The following is a 19,927-nucleotide window of genomic DNA, read 5'->3' on the forward strand; positions in this document are numbered from 1 at the left end:
TGGCTTGGTTTGAATTCTGAATAATGCTTAGAGTTAGTGTGTGTTTACAGTCTGAATTCTGGTCTGAGCACCGTGATTGGTAACCTAACAGCCACTGCTGCAAGAGCTCTGACTCCTGAAGAATTGTGTGATTGTATGTCTATGAAACATGATTTAGGCTGGAGAAAGGGAGGCTCAGGGGGACCTTCTCACTCTCTACAACTCCCTGACAGGAAGGTCCAGCCAGGGCGGGTGGCCTCTTCTCCCAGCTAACAAGTGACAGAACAAGAGGAAATGGCCTCAAGAGGCTCCAAGGGAGGTTTAGACTGGATTTCAGGGAACATTTCTTCACAGAAAGGTGGTCAGGAATTGGAATGAGTTGTCTGGGGAGGTGTTGGAGTCATCTTTGGAAGCGTTCAAGAGTCATCTGGATGTGGCACTTGGAGACATGGTTTAGTGGGGACCATGGTGGTGATGCTGGGTTAACAGCTGGACTTGATCATCCTAAAGGTCTTTTCCAACCTTAACAATTCCATTATTCTATTCTATAAAATATACTCAAGTCCTGTCAACTCACATTTTGGTGAGGTGGTGCTGACAGGGGCAGCAAAAAGAAACTGACCTCAATCCCAGCTTTCTGAGGAAACTTGGCCAGATCCCACAGAGTGTGCCAAAGCACAGTGATGGAAACAATGTCCAGTGACCACTTCAAGCCCTCTGATTCACACAAACGTTTCACCTGGTGTTCCCTGGTGGCCAAGAAATTTGAAGGGGTTGATGTGGGCAGTCCCTCAATGTTTGTTCCACAGTCTGTAGAGAAGTGCATCTGTGAATGAGCACTGGAAGTCCCAGACACATCTTCATGACCATGCTAAGGACTCACAGGAGTGGGATCAGCTACACACAAGTAAAGGAGCCTGGCAGAGCCATCCTATCCTTGTGGAGGGCATCCAAAGGCAAGGGAACTGAGGGAATCAGAGTATTTCCCAGGAGTATTGTACCCTGGAAGCAGTTATTTTCCTTTTGCAATTCCTACACAGTACTTTGAAATTAGAGCTCTGCCAAACAAGAGGATTCTGGATTCCCTATTCCACCAGCTGTAGGCTCAAGGAACCTGCAGGGTGGCTGCACCTGCCTCATAGTGTCCTATTATGGGGAGGAGTTTTATTCCACACTCTGATTTTCCATAGGAAATCAGCAACCCCTACTCTGCAAATATTCTGACTGGCTGCCTGAGTAGCTGGGAGATTTTATGCTGACAGTTTGTGACAAAGAAATCCTGCACCCTAGCTCATGTGAACAGAACTCTGGCTCATGCAGAACAGTTTCACTCTTCCAAATGGATTTTTAGCCACTAAAAAATTGCATAGGACCTGCAACAGGACATCACAGCTCTCCAAGCACTGACTTGGCAGGCTCAGCAGTGCATTTTGAAGCATGTCTGTGAACAGCTCTGAACAGCTGGTGCTGAGGGCAAGATTGGCCTTTGCTTTGGCTTTTCTGTATAGCAACACAAAGCCTCTCCAACTTCCACCAGACCCATGCTTGGGGCCTTCCAATCTCCCCCTTCCAAGCCTGAAGAAATGTCCCTGAGGGCTGAAACTCTCTCAGTGTGGAGCCAGCCAGCAAGCAAGAATCTCTGGGATAAAAAGCACAGAAATTGAGCTGCCTTTCACCTGCCAGTGAGGCCAGACAGAAACACACTGTTCTGGATTGTTTGGCTTGACTTCCACCCCCACCCCCAATGGCAAGCAATTGCTCTCCCCACCAATACAGGACTGAATATAAGTATAAAAAAACATTTTGCCCCAAGCCTTGGTGGCTGAGAACAGCAAACCTCTGAAGACCCTAAATGTAGCTTTTAGTGGAGAAAACATGAAAAATCCAAGCCAGCTGTTGCATTCACATCTGACTTTTCCTCTTGTCTCCCCTGGACACCCCAGACCATGCAAGGATCAGTGCCAGAAACATGCCAGCAGCTTGGAACACTCACAGTTTGATATGGGAGTCCAGAGGTCAAAATGACTCTTCCTTCCTGTCGGGCAATCTGGAAAAAACAGTAAAAATCCAAATGAACAGGGGCTGAAGTTACACTGAGTTCAGGCTTGCAGTCACAGAAGAGAGGAGGTGAACTGGAGATATCGAGTGTTTCTCTCAGTGTCAGTCCACACCTGGCCAAGAGTTCCTGACAGCAACAGCAGCTCCAAGGTATGGCTCACCCCTTGTCCCCTCCCTGCCAATCCCTGCCTCATCTCCCATGTGCTGGAACAAGCTGCTGGTGTATCTGTACCACAGATGGCCCAGGGAACCATTCCACCTTGAAACAATCCTATACAAAAACAATCTTTTAATTTTTTCCCTTAACCCAGACTATTTCTATTTCCCTAGTCTGGGTCACAAAGAAGGAAACAGTTCTACTGCACAGGGGGAAAAGGAGAAAAAACCTAAGCAGGTAATTCTAGAAAAAAAAAATGTACCGTGAAATGTGTCTGCAAACTTCATACCTTTAACAAAACTACTCCTTAGAGAAGGAGGATGTTATTGTCCTGGCAACCCAACACACAGGAATTCTGCACCTTTCCAGGCTGCAGGGAACATGTCCCAAAGAGTTTATCACCTCCCGACTTGGAATCCTGAACTTTTGTCAGAGTCCTTCAAGTGGAAGGTCTGTGCTGAGTTCCCAGGGAGTCATCAGTGCCCTGCAGACCTTCCCCCGGGCTCGGGGACACTGCACAGGGGGCGCTGCCAGAGGGAGGCACTAACTCTGGAGCTGCAGGGGTGGAAGTGTGACTGACCTTCCTTCACATGACCGAATGACGCCCCTCCCTGCCACCCCTCACCCTCTGGAGGAGGGACAGAGACTCATGGCTGCAGCAATAGGAGGATTCACAAGGATTCCCATGTGAACCAGGACGCAGCTCTGATCTTGCTGACAAGAGATCAGTGCTTTGAAGTAGGCACAAGGTTATTTCGCTTCTCTGGCTTGGATTCTGTTAGAAGCCCTCATGTTTTTCACTGACTCCAGATGTGTGTCATGGAGGTCTCTCATCTGGTTCAGAGTGCAGCAGCTCTGTCTGGATCCCTCTCTACCCTTGGCAGGAAGACACATTTGGGACCAGAGTCCTGCTGCACTTCCCAGAGAGACACCAGCGAGCACAGCCAGGGAACACCAGACAAACCAACCACAACTTTTAAGCTCTGTCTTGGGTAGTCATTCTCTTAAGACTCACTGAACCTATGGCAACAGGAAGCACGGGGGAGAAGGCTCTGAAGGCCCTGTGCAGGCAGCTAAACAACCTGGTTTTTCCCTTTTTTCCTCTTCCTGAGCTTTCAGGTATCTGCTTCCCTCCTTTAGTTGTGAAGTCACTCTTTGGCTGAATGCTCTGCACTGAGAAAGTGATTGGCAACAACTTCTAAAACACCTTTCTACAGGCAAAATTACTGGATTTCTTTCAAAATCAACCCTCTCTCACTCAATAAAGGAAAAAAACCTCTAAGAGCCTTGAACGGGCAGCACAGACACCCCATGCAGTCCTGTGGTGGCTGAGCAGCCACCACAGCACCCTTGTGGCACGGTAGTGAGGGAGGTCTGGTAAGGCAACAGCAAAAGGTCACCACAGGGATTTGCCAGAAAGGGAAAAGGGATGTGAAATTCCTCCAGACCCATGTTTGCTTCAGGGTAAGTCTGAGGATTTCACAGCTGGAACACTCCATTCTGACTTTCTGCATCCAGGGTTAATTAGTTCAAGCTTGATAAATCCCCTTATCTAAATGGCTCTGCAGAGACAGGCAAAGAACATCAAATAAAAAGGAGAAAAGCAATAACTCTTCCAACATGTTTTTCTGCCTCTGGAACAACGACTGGGAGAAGCACACAGAGCCAGAAAAGCCATGTGATAGCACACATCTGACTGAGACCTCAGAGGGTATGTGCTGGAGAAAAGGGCACAATTCCTTCTTTTTCTGCAAAAGCAGCAAGGGAAGGCAGCACTGGGACCATGGCGGGGATGTGGGGTCAGGGATGCAAATGAGAGGAAAAGAACACCCAGGGCAGCATTTTGGCATGGGTGTCAGGGACCTGTGCTCTAGCCCAAGTGCTTCAGAGAGGGCATTGGCCTCAGTTTCACAATCTATTACAAAGATAATATCAACTTCCTCTGGAAAAGGCTCAGGCCTTCTGGATAGAAAGCACTCCCTAATCTGTTGGTATTACTGATTATCCCTTAACGTGTCTGTCTGTTCAGCCAACTTCCATCCTGCAGAAATGAATGAACCCACAGGAATTACTGTCAGAGAGACCTGGAAGGGCAACGACTCAGGAGAGAGGGCAGAGAGAGACCCTTTGTTTCCAAGCCAGCACCAGCAGCAGGATGATTCGTGACAATCTAAAGCGTCCTGAACCAAGGCCAAAGGAGGTTCCAAAAAACAGCAGCACAAGACTGTGGATTTGTAAGTTAAACTTTGCCAAGTCTGTGTCAGACACATGTTGGGCAATGCCACATGTCCTTGGAGAGCCAAACTGCAGTAGAGGAAAAGCTGTGTTCCCCTTGCAGTGATCCTGAGCCCGGGCCAGCAAGGCCCCGCTTCAGACCAAAAGGGAGAGGACAGAAAGTGTCTGCCCCAGGATATGTGCTGGGAAAGCACCCAGACAAGGATCTGCTAGAGAAGGGGATCACAAAACCCAGTCCAAACCCAGAGGCCCTCCCTGTAATCCCAGGTTCTTTTAAAAGAGACAGTAAACCAAGAGTTTAACAGCTCTGAGCACACTCAGTCCAGCTCTCCCAGTATTGCAACCCTAATCTTCTCTTCAGCATTCCTGAAAAGTATAAATTGCACAGAGTTATCACATGGTTTTGTAACATGGCCAAATGTCACACCAAAACCATCCACCCAGTTTTCTCTGTGCAGATCCATTTGTATCAAGGTCTCCAATGAAAGACCTTCTCCTCCTGCTGACCCAACATCAAAAGCCATGTCTTGATCTTAAAAGCAACACAGCTCTTCATCTGCCCTCTCTGAATTTAGCTTCCCACCAGACTAAAAAGACCAGCAAACCTGGAGAATGTCGTCTACATCAAAAATATGGAAAAAGTCAGTCAAAGCTGAGACAAGATTCAAGATTAGATTCTCCCATTAGGTGAAGATCTGCTCACTGCAGGATTAAAATCCCTTTTGTGTCACCTGGCTCCAAATTAGTCTAGGGCAATTTAGATCTGGGTGCACAATGCTCTATCTGGCTCCTGAGATCCATCCAGCCTGGCCCTTCTCTGCAACTCGCTGGTTCACCTGGAGCTTTGGAGGATAGGTGTAACCTTGCAAGGGAATCTTCCACAGCACAGGAGCCTCAGGAAGCCAGTTTTACCTGCCTTCTGGTTATTAGCATACTTCAAAAGATACCAGGTTTGCCTTAGCATCAGATTATCCTTAGAGATGAGGATGATTTTGAAGACCAAGAGCAAAGTCCATTAAAAAAATAAAGTAAACCAACCCAGAACACAACTGAAGCAGCTTTGAGATTCCACTGAGTCTCTTATTAAAAACCTAAGAGACTATGAACATTTTCTTAAAACCTTTTGCTCTGCCCCCAAGGTACAACATTGCAGGAGCTACTGTAGTCACTCAGGCTGCTGGATAATCCTGTAAGGTTGGTGTGAGAAGGATCCCACTGCTTTGCCTGATTCTCCAAAAGTGCAGAGAAAATAGGAGCATCCACTTTTCCATCTCCTTCCAATTATCTGGAAAACCCAAAAGATAGGTTTAAGATTCTCTGCAAAGAGAAGTTTGCAGAAGACAAGATGGAATCATGGAATAGTTTAGTTTAGAAGGGATCTTGAAAAGGTAATCTTGTCCCAACTGCCCGGCAGTGAGCAGGGACATCTTCAACTGGGTCAGGCTGCTCAGAGCCTCCATCCAACCTGACCAGGAATTTTCCAGGAGTGGGGCATGAAAGACCTGGGTAGGAACACAACAGGCACAGGGAATAATTTTAAGTAAATAAACTTGTATTAATTACAAATAAAATGTTGCTTGTAGGAGTAAGTGCAAAGGCAAAGGGTGGATCACCCAAAACTGGCACCTGCACACTCAGAACCTGCTGCATCCCAGAGATGGAATATCCACATTCTTTACCCCATGGATTGCCTGGAACTGGAGTCAGAGTCCCTAGGGAGGAATGGCTGGATGCACACAGCCCTTTTTCAGAGGCCACACAGCAGAGAGCCAGGCTTGGGCCAGCCTGGGCCACTGTGAAGCCCTGCAAAGGCCCTGCCTGAGGGGCAGTGAGCAGTGCTGCCAGGCAAAGACTGCTGGGGACAGCACATGGTGGGTCCCACCAGCTCTCAGTGCACAGGCTGCAAAAATTCTCAGATAAAGGAGCTTGTCCAGCACATCTGGAACTAATTCCAGCCCCAGCTGCAGACCTGCTGTGCCACATAGGTGTGTGCAGGTGCTACAGCAGGTAGGACAGCAGGGTAATATGGGAAAAACAGCATGGCCACCCCACTGAGTGAGAGGGCTTAATAAAACCACCCCCACTGCCCTTAATAAAACCACCCCCACTGCATCTGTAAGGACAGCCTGTGAGTTCTTTGCCTTTCACATGAGGACAGATTAAACCAGAGACATTTTCAGTATGAATTTCTACTGTTTTTTCATTTTTAAAGATTTTCTGTATCTGCACTTATGACAGGCAACTTTAATCAGTCACTTCTCTGGTCAAGTCCTAATTAAATGGCATCATTAAATCAGAGACTGCAAGCTGGTAGCATCTCACAGCACATAAACAGAACCACAGAATCACAGAATCATTAAGGCTGGGAAAGACCTCCCAGGTCATCAAGTCCAACCACAAACCCAGTACTGCTAACTCCACCACTAAATCTGGTCAGTCAGAGAGGATCCAGTGGATTGTGGTGCCAGAGGTCCTGCTCTCACACCTCTCCAGATCTGGCATGACAAACTCACCATGACAAGTCCAAGATAAAATATTTAGTCAATAACAGCAACACAACACAAAGCATAACACAGGACAAGAGTTTCACATCCATGGGAATGGGGGTTGCCAAAACAATTCCTGTACCACATGCTAGCCTAAACAAAACAAATAACAAACAAGCAAACAAACAAAAATTATAAATCCATAACTACCCAAGCACAGCTGAGGAAGTTCTCAGGATTTTAAGCTTGATCCCAAATAACAGAGGGTGAAGGACCAGACCCATCTGCCCACCAATACTTGAAGCCACTTTAACAAAGAAAAGGAATGAGAACAATAAGGAACAAATGCCAGGTGCTGCAGGAGTTCTTGGCACAAGGAGAAGTGTAGTATGACTGACAAATCATTTGAGTGAAAAGACTTTAATAAAGAGCAAACACTAATGCTGTACACTCTTAGGTGTCCCTAGTGACACCAGTTTGAGACTGTGCTGGGACAACACCCAAACAATCTGTCTTGTACTCAGTGACCAGGATCCAAACCCTCTGCTGGCCTTTGCAATAACATTCCCAAGTTTTTGGGCGTAGGGTGGTCAACATTCAACTTTGATTCAATCAGGACCAGCCAGATATCAAACAGGGTAGGAGGAGTCTATTTTTATCTTTGATTATCCAAGCCCAGATCAAAGGCTCTGCAATACAGTAACACTCCAAGGGCTTTTGATAGTGAAAGGATGTTTGTCCGGTCACCATAGAGAAAGCAATGTCAAACATCCTGTCCGTGGCACGATAAGGGATGGGGATGAGAAGTGGAGACGGAGCTCTGGGGGGAGGCACTGAGAACTGGTTTGTTTAAATAACTTGTGCAAGTTTGGCAGGGAGGAGATATTAATTATTTCTGCAGAAGTTAGAGCCTGCCCCGGATTCTGGCCAAGCAGACATCTGAAGAGGAAACATCCTGCACACCAGGCTGGGTGATCCATGCACATTTGATAGCACACACTGTGTGGCCTGGATATCTCTCTTGACTCCCTCGAAGGCAGGGAGGTCCTCTGGGAGACCTGGACAAATAAGAAAGCTGGGCAATCACCAACCAGATGAAGTTCAACAAGGGAAAGTGACAGATTCTGCACTTGGGATGGGGCAACCCTGGATATACAAACAGACTGGGGAATGAGATACTAGAGAGCAGCATCACAGGAGGGAACCTGGGGGTCCTGGCTGACAGAAAGTTGAATGTGAGTCAGCAGTGCCCTGGAGCCAGGAGGGACATTTGTGTCCTGGGGGCATCAGGCCCAGCATCATGTGCTGGTCAAGGGAGGGGATTGTCCCACTCTGCTCTGGGCTGGGGTGGCCTCACCTCGAGCCCTGATGGCAGTTTTGGGCACCACAAAGTAAGAAAGACATTAGGCCATTAGAGAGTTTCCAAAGGAGGGCAACGAAGATGGTGAAGGGCCTTGAGGGGAAGCTGTAGGAGAAGTGGCTGAGACTTGGTCTGTTCAGCCTGGAGGAGACTGAGGGGAGACCTCATTGCAGCTGCAACTTCCTGGTGAGGGGAAAAGGAGGGGCAGACACTGATCTCTGCTCTCTGTGACCAGGGACAGAACCTGAGAGAATGGCATGAAATTGTGTCAGGGCAGGCTCAGGCTGGAGCTCAGGGCAAGGTTCTTCCCCCAGAGGGTGCTGGCACTGCCCAGGCTCCCCAGGGAATGGGCACGGCCCCGAGGCTGCCAGAGCTCCAGGAGCCTTTGGGCAGCGCTGCCAGGGATGCCCAGGCTGGGGTTGCTGGGGGGGCTGGGCAGGGACAGGGGCTGGGCTGGGAGATCCCTGTGGGTCCCTTCCAGCTCAGGGGATTCTGTGATTCTGTGATCTGCACTCCTGGGATAGCAGAAATGTGTCTGAAATGAAGCAGCATTTGTCTCTCATCCAGTAGGCAGAGGGGCAGAGTTATTATGGGAGCCCAGAGGGATACTCATGGTCCCCTCTTCCTTTCCCAAATACCACTGCAAGTTGTGGCTGATCACCTTTGAGTCACCTCACAAGGCCAGCTAGGAATGGCCATTGATTAAGGACATTCTCCCTTCTGTATTGAACAGCCATCTTTGGATTATGGTTCTGCTAAACTGAACTGGACACAAGGCAGACAAGTACCTTCCCTGTAAGCCCAAACTGGAGTGCATTAGAAATCTAAGTGAATGTTGGCTCCTTTCACTGACTGTTGTCTTGTTGCAAGCACACACACGTGACTTGGTCATGTCTTTGGGGGTTGGAGATGATCGTTAAGGCCCCTTCCAAGCCAAAGCAAACCATTCTGTGATTCTATGATCTTTACCCTCCCCTTGCGTTCTTCTCATAACTTGAGCTGCCCCAGCTGCCAATGACACAAACAGACACACATAAGAGTGAGACACACGTAAGAGTGAGAGCATAGCAGTCTCTGCTCCCCTCCTCTCTCCTGGAAGTGGAGAACCAAGGCTGCACACCACTGCAGGGACCAGTTGATTCCAGCTGCCAGTGCTTGGGATGACCCAAAGAGCTGGGAATCAGCACAGGGATGGAAGGAGGGACCCATGGGGCAGCTCCTGCAGCCTGAGCACCAGTGCAGCTTCCCAGTAAGCCCCATCGTGTCCCCATGGACATGGGAGCTGTGAACTCACCTCAGCAGCTTTCCTGTGGTCATCCTCATTGTCCAGCAGCCGGACATCCACGCCCAGGCAGCGCAGGTAGCGCCCCAGGCCCTGCAGCATGTTGTCACAGACCACACTGAACTCCTGGGGGGAGATAGGGGCAGGGGGGCGTGAGGGCTCCGTTCTGGGTCCTTGGAATTCCTAGAGAAAGGCAGGAGATCCATAAGGAGCAGAAGTCTGATTCCCAGTACATTTGTGTTTTTACTGCCTGTGTTAGTTCACCCACCATGGCACATCCAACTGCCTCCTTCCACCTGTGTCACCACCTCCCCATGCTCTGCAGCACCTCTAGATCCTGCTTCCCATCCTTTCCACACTGCCATCACCACCTAGGCAGGGGGCAGAACATGATGGGGCTAATTCTGAATTTGCCATTCTCTCATTGACCAGTTGGCCACCTGATCCAGGGACCTGCAGCCTTTCCCTGGAGAAGTGCCAACCTGGCCTCCAGTGCTCTGCACGACATTCATCGTCAAGAAGTCACAGAAACATGGCCAAGGCTGTTGTTCCCCTAAATTAGTCTGCAATTAATAAACACGTGCCAAAGCTATGATTTGGGACAGACAGAGGGAGAAACAGGTAGACAAAGCAACCACGTCAACTCTGTTATCTTTGGAAGGTTAAAAATAGGCAGTGCCTGAATTCTGTTTGTTTTATTTCAAATGTCTGCTGCTGGGGAGTTCCTGCACTTGGAGGACTTTGGCTTTGGGAGGCTCCCAGAAGTACAATAGCTAAATTCATGGAGAAGGGAAGTTATTAAGGAACTTCCAATGTCCAGCTTTTGATTCCAGGAACTTGAATCAGCTGGGTTGACTGAAGGACACTGCCAGCAGCTATGCAGGGAGCCAGCACTGCAGATCAGCTTTGCAGGAGCTGGCCCCAAGCTGGGAATGCTGTGGCACACCAGGCAGCTCCACCTGGGCTCTCCATGGGAACCAGCTCAGGTCCAGGAGCAACCCTGGTGTGATGCTGCAGTTTTCCCAGCAGCTGGTCCCTGCACCCAGAGCTCTGCAGCACTGGGCAGACTGGGATGTCACCAGTTCCTGCAGGACCCTGGTCAATGCAGCTGTGACACCAGAACATGGTGCCAAGGGATGGAGCTGCCCCCTGAAGCTGAGGCAGTTGGACATGCTACCCCTGGCTGCTGCTGCTGTTCAAACAGATGTGCAGGAGCTGCAGCTGGCTTCCAGACAGTGTTTATCCAGTGGCCAGCACTGTCATACGGAGCTTTTTTTCTCACATTTCAGGCCAGCAGAGAGCAAAAAGCTTATAAAGGAGAATAGAGTCATTAGCCCCACTTCAGACAAGGAAACAGTGGGAAAGAGAGCTTGGAGTCCTGCAGGATGCAGTCAGGACAAGTCTGCTTTTTTGGCGTCCCAGTCCAGGTTTTACCAACTGCCTCTCGGCTTATGAATCTGACTGTACAGAACACAAAGATGACCTGCAGGTTTCCAAGGTGACTGAAGCCTGGAGTGCTCACTTTTCCCACCTCTGCAGCAGCCACCAAGCTCTGCTGTAACACACAACATTCCCATAAATGCAATGCTCAGGGAGCAGCTCCGTGTTCTCCTGCCTGCTGAAGGCCAAGGGATGCTGCACATTTACACACAGGTGGACACAGTCAGCAGCATCTCAGCCCAGCCATGGAAAGGGGCACTGACTTCAAGAGCTCCACACACACCTGGTGTTCCTCAGGATACACAGATACACACGGTGGGTCTTCTCAGGCAATAACAAAATGGGATTTGGGCCAAGGTTTCCAAAGGTGTACAAACCACTGAATGGTTCCATTTTAAATGTAAAACGTTATTCCTGAGAGGGACCAGTCACATTTCAAGATACTTAAGCAGAGGTGCACAGCTCTGGTGGAATTTTAAGGCTCTGCCCCAAGACAAACTCCTGGGAGAGGCCTCTCATGGAATGTGGTGGTGGGTAGGGAGGCAGAGACAAGCCTTCAGCAGAAAGGCATTTTTGATGGATCATTTGCTTTGAACTTTGCAGACTTCTACTCCAGACACAATAAAGGAGATATTCCCAATGTGAAAGCAAGGTGTGGAAGCTCAGTAAAAAGGAAAAGTAAGGAAGTAAGAGTTTTGAAACCTTGGCCACAGGATCCAAACCCAAAATGTGGAAGGAGCATTTCCACGAGCAAGGCTCACTAGGCTTAGCACAAAGATTGCACCTACACTGTGCAAAGAAAGTGAACCTCAAAGAGCAGGAAAAGCTAGACCCAGGCAGGCCAAGGAGAGAGCAGAGTGTCCTGGGAGGGAGGGGTGAGGAGGATGTTTGCTGCAAGAGTCCTGAGAACAGCCGTGCCCAGTGAATGGTGTGACTGAGAGCAGCAGTGTGTGATTTGCAGGGGTCTTGAGCAACAAGCAGCTCTTTGAAGATGTTTACAAACCTGTCCAGAAGGTGATGGTGCTTCTTGTTTATTCAGCTGCTTCTTTGCCCTGGGTTTTTTGCTCTGTTTTCCCACCAGACTCTCTGTCAGGTCTGAACCCAGACCAAAGCTCTCGGGGTCCTTGCAGAGCCTCTCATAGATCTCCAGCAAGCAGTAGGCATCTGAGGCTGCAGGGAAGAGAATGTGAGCCTCAGCTCATATGAGGCTCATTCAAAAGTAAACCAGAGGTTTTCCTAAGGCGAGGAAGAGCTCCCACCTTTGTAAAAGCCACTGTGAACAACTGTGAAACTGCAACTCCCTCAGGTCATACCCTCAAGCTGCAGGACTGACTCACTGAGCATCACAGCTGAACCCACAGTCACAGGGAGTCAAGGCAACAGCTCCTAACGACAGGCTCTGCCATCTCCACTCTAACCCAATAACCCAATGTAAACTGCAGGGTGGCTCTTCCAACCACCACCAGGTAGCTCCAGCCAGCCCCCATTCCTCACCATTGTCCCCGAGCCTGCCCACAGCTCCTTATCACTCCTCTTGACACGAAAGGAACTTCCCTAGGAGATGCAATATCTGAGCAGGTACTGCCCGAGCTGTTTGCAATCACCTGCCCACACTCACTGCCCTGTGCTGCTGCTCCCTGCAACGGCAACGGGAGAACTCTCCCAGCCAGTCTGACAAGTCCCAGTGATTAACTTTTGTGAGAACTGTGTCAGCTTCAAGGATAGTTGAATTTAACAAAGGGCTGGTTTGCATCAGCAGACTGTCCTTTGATGCACCAGGAAAAGATTTAGACCCAGACTTCTGACTCTGGGGTAATCAGCAATAAACTCTATGGGTCCCTCCATAGCCCTGAGTCTGTGCTGCAGTTTCTGACACATCTGCCCATTTCAAACCCGGCTCTAACAAGCACCTCACTGTGACAAATGAACATGGCATTTGTTTCCCAGGAAGGCTGTGAAATGAGGCAGAAGGAAGTGGACTTTCCTCCTTGCAGTTATTGAGAGGAGTTTCCACTGAGGTGATGTTTCATCAGACAAAATCTGCAAAGCACAGGAATTCCTTCCTAAGGGAAATAATGAATCACTGGACAGTTTAAACTTCAACCATTAAAGTCATGTCCTCAAAAGGACAAACAAAACATGTGCTGACTCCTTTGAACAGGAACTAATCTGCAAAGCCATTTTCTTCCTCTGCTATTTAACGACTTTCCTGGGGACAGAGCAGCCAAACACAGCCTGGCCTGGGCACCTGCAGCACCCAGCCAGGGCCAGACCTGCATAGAGGATCTGCTCCTCCCGGAGCGGCCTCTTCTCCCAGTTTGACAGCTGCTCTGTTTTATCCAGAGGCTTCCCCAGCACATGCTGCACCAGGAGGCTGAGTCCCTTCTCCGGCTGCCTGACCCCTCTCTCCTCGTGGCTGTGCTCCGGGGACAGTCCATCGACCTTCCGGCTGTCCTTCCCCCACTGCAGCTGATGGAAACAAAAAGATACAAACCACCTGGTTATGAAGCAGCTCCCAAACCACCTCCTGTTCCAGCTGCTGGGGCCAGGCACAGCCCTATGACATCCATCTCGTGCCTGGCATATTGAACCCCAGCCCTCAGACAAGGGCTGGGATGGCACGAGATAAACACGGCATTGGCCTATTTCTTTAACAAACACACTTGCTGGAGAGAAATCTCTTCCACAGCCAAGGAAGGGAAAAAAGGGCATTCTTGTACAGCCCTGCACCAGAGGCTCCTTAGGGGTCTGCAGGGTGCTCACCATGCTGGTTGCTGCTGGGCATCCACGCAATAAAGCACCAGCAGTGGCAGTTCAGCACCTTTCTCCTCCTAGTCCCAGTGGGAAAAGGCATTCCTGTGACACCCTGGGCAGCAGCCCTCTCTACAGCTGCCATTTCTCAGCTTAAACTGAGGCAATGACTGTTGGCAGCTATGTCAGCCATGCAGCACTTCCCAGGTTAAGCTATCAATCCCAAAGATCTGCTTCACCTCAACCCACAGGCTTAAAACCACTCTTACATTTTACCCATTAAAATGGTTGTGCTGAACATTTTTGTGGACTGCTGAAAGCTCCTGTGTGCAAATTCAGGGACAGCTGCGCTTCAGCTGACCAGAAATTCCTGTGCTGAACCCACCAGCAGCCCTCCTAGGAACATCAGAGTTCTGTACAAATCATTAACTCCACCATATCTGCTTCAATAATTCATGGCCTTGGAGTAGCAGAATTTCTACAAGAACCTCCTCTTCCTAAGTATAACTTGTGCTGAGAAACCTTGTCCTGGCTGAATGGAGCTTGGTCTCCAAGAGCTTTTCACAGCTTCGATAAAGGCTATGAAAAAGCTGTCAGTAACATAAGCTTTAACATTTTGGTTGATGAAAACAAAATACTTCTGTCTTCCTTTACAGAATCCCAACACCTCAAACCATCTGGAGGAAATGGTCTCTTTACTCATGCAGCCATCTCCCTGCCAATCCAGGATGCAAACAGACAGTGCTGTGGATTCAGGACAGTTATCCACCAGCTCATGCAGGAGACACCATTTCCCACATCTCCATGTGTTTATCCTTACTTGTTTGTCCACTGCAAGAAGATCCACCACACCTAGCATTTGCTTCTCCGTGTCTTTCAGAGCAGAACATGTGGCTGCGAGGCTGCTGAGGTCTCCAGACATCCCATAACCTGGAGACAAAAGAAGCCCAAATCACACAGGTAGGAAAACTCAAATCACACTTAATGCACCACAGCTTCTTCTAGTTCAGAATCAAAATGCTGACAAAATATTTATAAGCATTGGTGGAAGACTGTTCAAACAGGGAGCAAGACTGGGTCCTGTCTCTTCTGTTCCCAAGAGACACTCCTGCAGATCAAGGGAAAAGAGAGGTGCATGAAAAATGCTGAGTTTAAGATCAACTTACTTAAAATCTGGTAAAGGTATTTATGAATTTGCCTTTGAAATCCACGTTTAGTAGCTCCTGATAAAAGCTTCCAAAAACCATGTATGATAGTTCAGAGATCTTTGGTGTCCAGCACAGCAACTCTGGGACAGCACATCCAGACAGCTCTGCCCACCAGAATTACCTGAACCACTGAAGGCTGGGTGTCAGTTGGGGATTAGTACAGAGCTAGCACAATCCCAAATCTGAGAGTGCAAGTTATCTCAGGAATCCTGGATCTGACCTGAAATGGCATGGACCTGTGTCAGGGGAGAGTCAGGCTGGAGCTCAGGGCAAGGTTCTTCCCCCAGAGGGTGCTGGCACTGCCCAGGCTCCCCAGGGAATGGGCACGGCCCCGAGGCTGCCAGAGCTCCAGGAGCCTTTGGGCAGCGCTGCCAGGGATGCCCAGGCTGGGGCTGCTGGGGTTGCTGGGGGGCTGGGCAGGGACAGGGGCTGGGCTGGGGGATCCTGGTGGGTCCCTCCCAGCTCAGGATTTTCTGTGATTCTGTGATCCTGTATTTCTATCACTCCCTGTTACACCAGTCACTGTTTCCTGGCCTGGAAGTGCCTGAACACTCAGGGCTACAAAAGCTGGTTCCATGGCAAGTGGATTTAGGGAATGACAACACCATGAGGATCTAGGAATGACAAAGATGACAAAATGGGTGGTGTGAAGTCCCGAGGTGGGGAAGAGAGGGGGGTGTTACCTAGTTTAGTGATGGCTGCATCTGAATAGAGCATCTGGATGAAATGGGGAAGCTTCTCCTTTTCCCCCCTCAGCCTCAGCTTGCTCAAGGAGCCGTGGCAGGTCCAACAGGAACACCTCATCCTTCAGTGCAAGTTGCAGGAGGGCAACACGGGGCTTCCCCACCATGCCAAAGGAAGGCTTCCACTCCATGTCCACACCAACGACCTGCCCAGCCTGCAACACACACACTTTCTGCACCCAGAGCCTGCCTGTGCTTGAGAGGAGCCTGAAGAATCTGTCCAGGACATGAGCATTTCCTCCCCAGCACCTGCAGCTCTTTGTGCAAACTGCCACAGACACAGGGAACTCTCGTAGCACCTGTGTCACCCACGGGAACCTTCCCTGGTACAATTCCTAACACCTTCCCCAAACCAGACCAGCCTAAAGGAGCAGCTGTTCTTGGCTTGGGGAGGTAGGCAGTGGATGGCAGTGGCCACATCCAACTCTGTGTCTCAGCCTGACCAGTAGTTCCAGCTCCATGACCCTGCCAGGCCAATCCCAGGTAACACTCACCTGCAGCACCTTCTCCCAGCACTGCAGTGTCTCCTCCCAAGTCTGCAGAAAGTGAATATTTTCCCGTGGAATAGGAAGCTGGTAATAGTCCTTCTTCTTACTGGCCTCATAATTATCTGCTTTTGTAACCTCTTCTACCCTGCACAGAATCAGATGCAACAGTTTGAAGCCATGGAAAGCCAGGAGGAAATCCTGGACTGGAACAAGAGGGTCAAGTTTTACTCCCCTTATTTTACCCTGACCCTCTCTTTCCCCATGACACTCAGCTCTTTCTGAGAGAAAAGAAACTAATCAAAAAGATCCATCTCCCTTGGACAGATCACACATTTCCAGTTAGTCTCTTTCCCATAGAGACTTGAAATGGTTCATTATTTGGGAAACTATTAGTAACCTTATGTTTGGGAGGCTGTGTGCCCAATTTTGCAGCAGAGCAGCTCTCCCTGCACAAACACTCTTTCCTGTGGGTTTGTGTGCATGGGGAAGTCAATATTTGTGTAAAATATTTAATGAAGGTGTGCAGTCTCAGGTCTCCTGGAATATTCTCACCTGCAAAGCTCAGGAGCCCTGTGTGGTGTGACCAGAGACAGATGATGTCATTTATATGCTGGTGCCACCTTGTTGTGTGCAGTGTGAACTCCCTCTGGGAACCTGTGGCTGTGTTACTCAATAGACAAGGCAGCCAGACTGTTTTATGGGGTTTCATGGCTCTGCTGACTTTATAGCAGCTACCACAGCAGGTATCATGACTGGATGAGTAAACTGCAGTACAAAGGGGTTCATTAATCCATCCCAGCTCCTCACGCAGGGCAAAGAACACCCTCACCTGCCTTCCCTCCACCGCACAGGATTCCCACAGCACAGAGGTGTAGTGATGGGTTTTATCTCTGGGTGCACAGTCTGTGGCTCAGCCACACACCTGCAATCACCCCTTTGTGTTTTGAGGGCTTATCCCTCATGGAAAAACCTCCTGGCTCCCAACTGGCGGCTGCTGTGGTTTCAGGAGGGAGGAGGAGGAGGGCAGCTCTGGCAGTGCTTTGGATCGAGGCAGGAGCATGTCCAAGACAGACAAGAGTTTCCTGTGCTCCAAAAAAGCTGTGGACCCTTTGGAGAAGTATTTTGAGGTGATTACATCTGTGTCGTATTTCCTGAGGTGACACAGCGCTTGAACAAGTACAGATCTGCATGAGGAGAAAGAGCAGATCCACAAAACCAGGATCCCTGAACATGAACAGTTCAAGCCCATCTGTGAGACCTTCCCAAAATCATCAGCATTAAAAAATAATAACTAGTAAAACTTTGACAGACCTGCAATCACCTCAGTAAAATAGATGAATATTTGCACTGTTAATCTGGCAGAAGAAGTGTAAGAACCCTCAGGAGCATGAAGTAATCTCACAGAGCTTCTGTGTACTCAGGATGAGTTTAAAATGCCCCTTTCACAGACATTTCCAGGCTTATGACAATCAAATGCAGTGTGTGCAGGGCCACAAAGGGATCCAAGTATATGGAGGAAGTCTTTGCAAACCTCTGTCCCCATGGATGCATCACATCAGACAATTTTAAGCAAATACACAGTGTTTGTATGACAAGCAATCCACATGGAAAAGGCACCAAAGAGAGGATTTACCTGTCCTGGATGTGCAGCTTCTGAAGCTCCTCAGCCACAGCCTGAGGCAGCATCTCGGGGGGCACCTGGCAGTGCTGCGCCCACCGTGCTGCCCCGCGCGCGTCGCAGTGACGGAGCAGCGACTGCACCAGGTGTGCTTGGAGCCACCGGTTCTCCCCAACTGTGCTCTGCAAGGGCAGGAGGGGAGAGCAGACTGTCAGTGCAACTTCCATCCCCACTCCCAGGAGGCACCCTCGTTGTAAAAACCTTATTCCTTCTATCTAGTCAGACTCTCCCCTATTTCAGTTCAAAACCATCAGCTCAAGCTCTATTGCAATAGGTCCTGCTAAAAACTCTGTCCTCATCTTTTTTATTGGTCCCCTTTAAGTACTGAAATGTCTCCTTAAAGCCTTCTCTGGGTGAGCACCCCCAGCTCTCCCAGCCTGTCTCCAGAGCAGAGGGACTCCAGACCCTGGAGCATCTTTTGGGATGGCTTTCTAAGGATAGACATTCGCTGTGTCTCCAGGGCAGATGGTGGTGTGGAGTCTCCTCCGTCCTTGGAAGTATTTGCAGGGATTGTTGTGATTGTCAGTCATCTATAGGTGACTATGGATGGGACTGCCAGTCATCCATAGGGCAGGGAGGGCACATCAGCAAAGCTTTCCTGAGTGGTGTTCAGAGCCAGGAAAAGGCTGACATCACCCTCCAGCCTCCTACCCCTAGTGCTGTGAGATGGGGGCTCTGGGACCCCCAGCACCAGGCACAGCCACGGGTCAGTCCAGGCTGGCAGCAGTGTCACCCTGCACTGGAATTCAGCTGGATGAAATATGCTATGCGAGTCCCACATCCAGCTGGGGTGAACAATGATTGCATAAAGGAGTTCTTCCCTCTGTGTCTGTTCAAGGCCCCTGTGAAGGTGAGAACTGGATCATTGCTTTGGGACAAATGCACTCTCAGGTGTCACTGTGTCACTCCCTGTGTTCACAACTGCAAACAGGGAGGGCACTTTAGGACATTTCCTGCTCCCAGCTGTTCCCTGAAGGAAGGGAAGTGCCTTGGCCCACTGCAGAGCCTGGGGACACCAGCACAAACTCACCCTGCCTGTGGTTCAAACCCCAGCTCTGACCGGAGCATGGCACAGTGCCCACCCTGGCAGGGGTCAGCAGCCACTTGCAAGGGGCAGTGACAGTCGATGACAGTTGGATGCACCAGAGCTCTTCTGCCTTGTCCACCTCTGAGAGGTGCAGGTGTAAGAGGAAATACAAAGACAGTACACTGAGCGTCACACCAGCTCCATGGGGTGGGAGCTTCCCCCCTCCTCCTCAGCCAGCCCACATGTGCTGCAAACATCCCGGAGCCCCCACAGCCATGTAGGAACTTCTGCTCTCTGACCTAGTCATGGAGATACCCTTGAAGTTAATACTGTCAAGAAAACTGCTAAAACAAGCTGAAACCCTTTATGGTGGCCCAGGACCTGTAGCTCTAGGACCGGCACTACAAACGAGAATTTCAGAGGAGTAAAATGCTCAGATCTGCACTGGAAGTCCATCCCCACCCTGCCCACACCGCTGCCATCTGCCCTATGCTGCCCACCCGCACTGCTCAAGGGCCCCAGCCTGTTGCCAGGGAGGGCAGCACCTTGCTCCCTCTGCCCAGCATGTAGGAACAGCTCCCAGCTGGGTGGGAGGCAGTGGCCGTGGGGCCTCATTCCTCACATTCCTCCAGTAACTAAAAGGTGAGAATTTGTCTTCAAAGCAGACACAGAGATCAGGAAACAAATCTGTTGATGGCCCCAAGGTAAAAAGGAAGGAAAACAGAAAGCCAAAGAGAAAAAAAGAATGACCCCCACCCAGAGGTGCAGAAGGGGGCAGAGGCTCAGAACAGCTTGGAGGGATCTGGCACCCCAGGTAGCAGCAGCCTGCTCACAAAAACTGCTGCCTCAGCACTCTCTCTGCACCCCGGAGACTGCCAAATGCCAAACCACAGCTCTTCTCATGGGTATGTGGAGGTACAGTTTTACTGCTGTTCCCAAGGGGCTGGGGGCACACCAGGAGCCCAGGGGAACCGGACAGAGGTCCAGCAGCTCCCCAGGGATTCAGGTACAGGAGGGAAGGGGCAGGGCAGGAAA

General features: G+C 49.9%; 1 protein-coding gene across 1 annotated transcript in view; it reads right to left on the reverse strand.

The window, feature by feature from the left end:
* EXD3 (exonuclease 3'-5' domain containing 3) overlaps positions 1–19,927 on the reverse strand; it is a 255,511-nt gene that overhangs the window by 116,515 nt on the left and 119,069 nt on the right. Inside the window, 9 exon segments of the mRNA XM_036393870.2 lie at positions 1,973–2,026; positions 9,570–9,740; positions 12,001–12,167; positions 13,271–13,466; positions 14,569–14,678; positions 15,640–15,706; positions 15,708–15,854; positions 16,194–16,332; positions 17,821–17,987. Coding sequence (XP_036249763.1) covers positions 1,973–2,026; positions 9,570–9,740; positions 12,001–12,167; positions 13,271–13,466; positions 14,569–14,678; positions 15,640–15,706; positions 15,708–15,854; positions 16,194–16,332; positions 17,821–17,987 — 1,218 coding nt within the window.

This window comes from Molothrus ater, chromosome 20, assembly GCF_012460135.2.
Source record: "Molothrus ater isolate BHLD 08-10-18 breed brown headed cowbird chromosome 20, BPBGC_Mater_1.1, whole genome shotgun sequence".
Taxonomy (NCBI): domain Eukaryota; kingdom Metazoa; phylum Chordata; class Aves; order Passeriformes; family Icteridae; genus Molothrus; species Molothrus ater.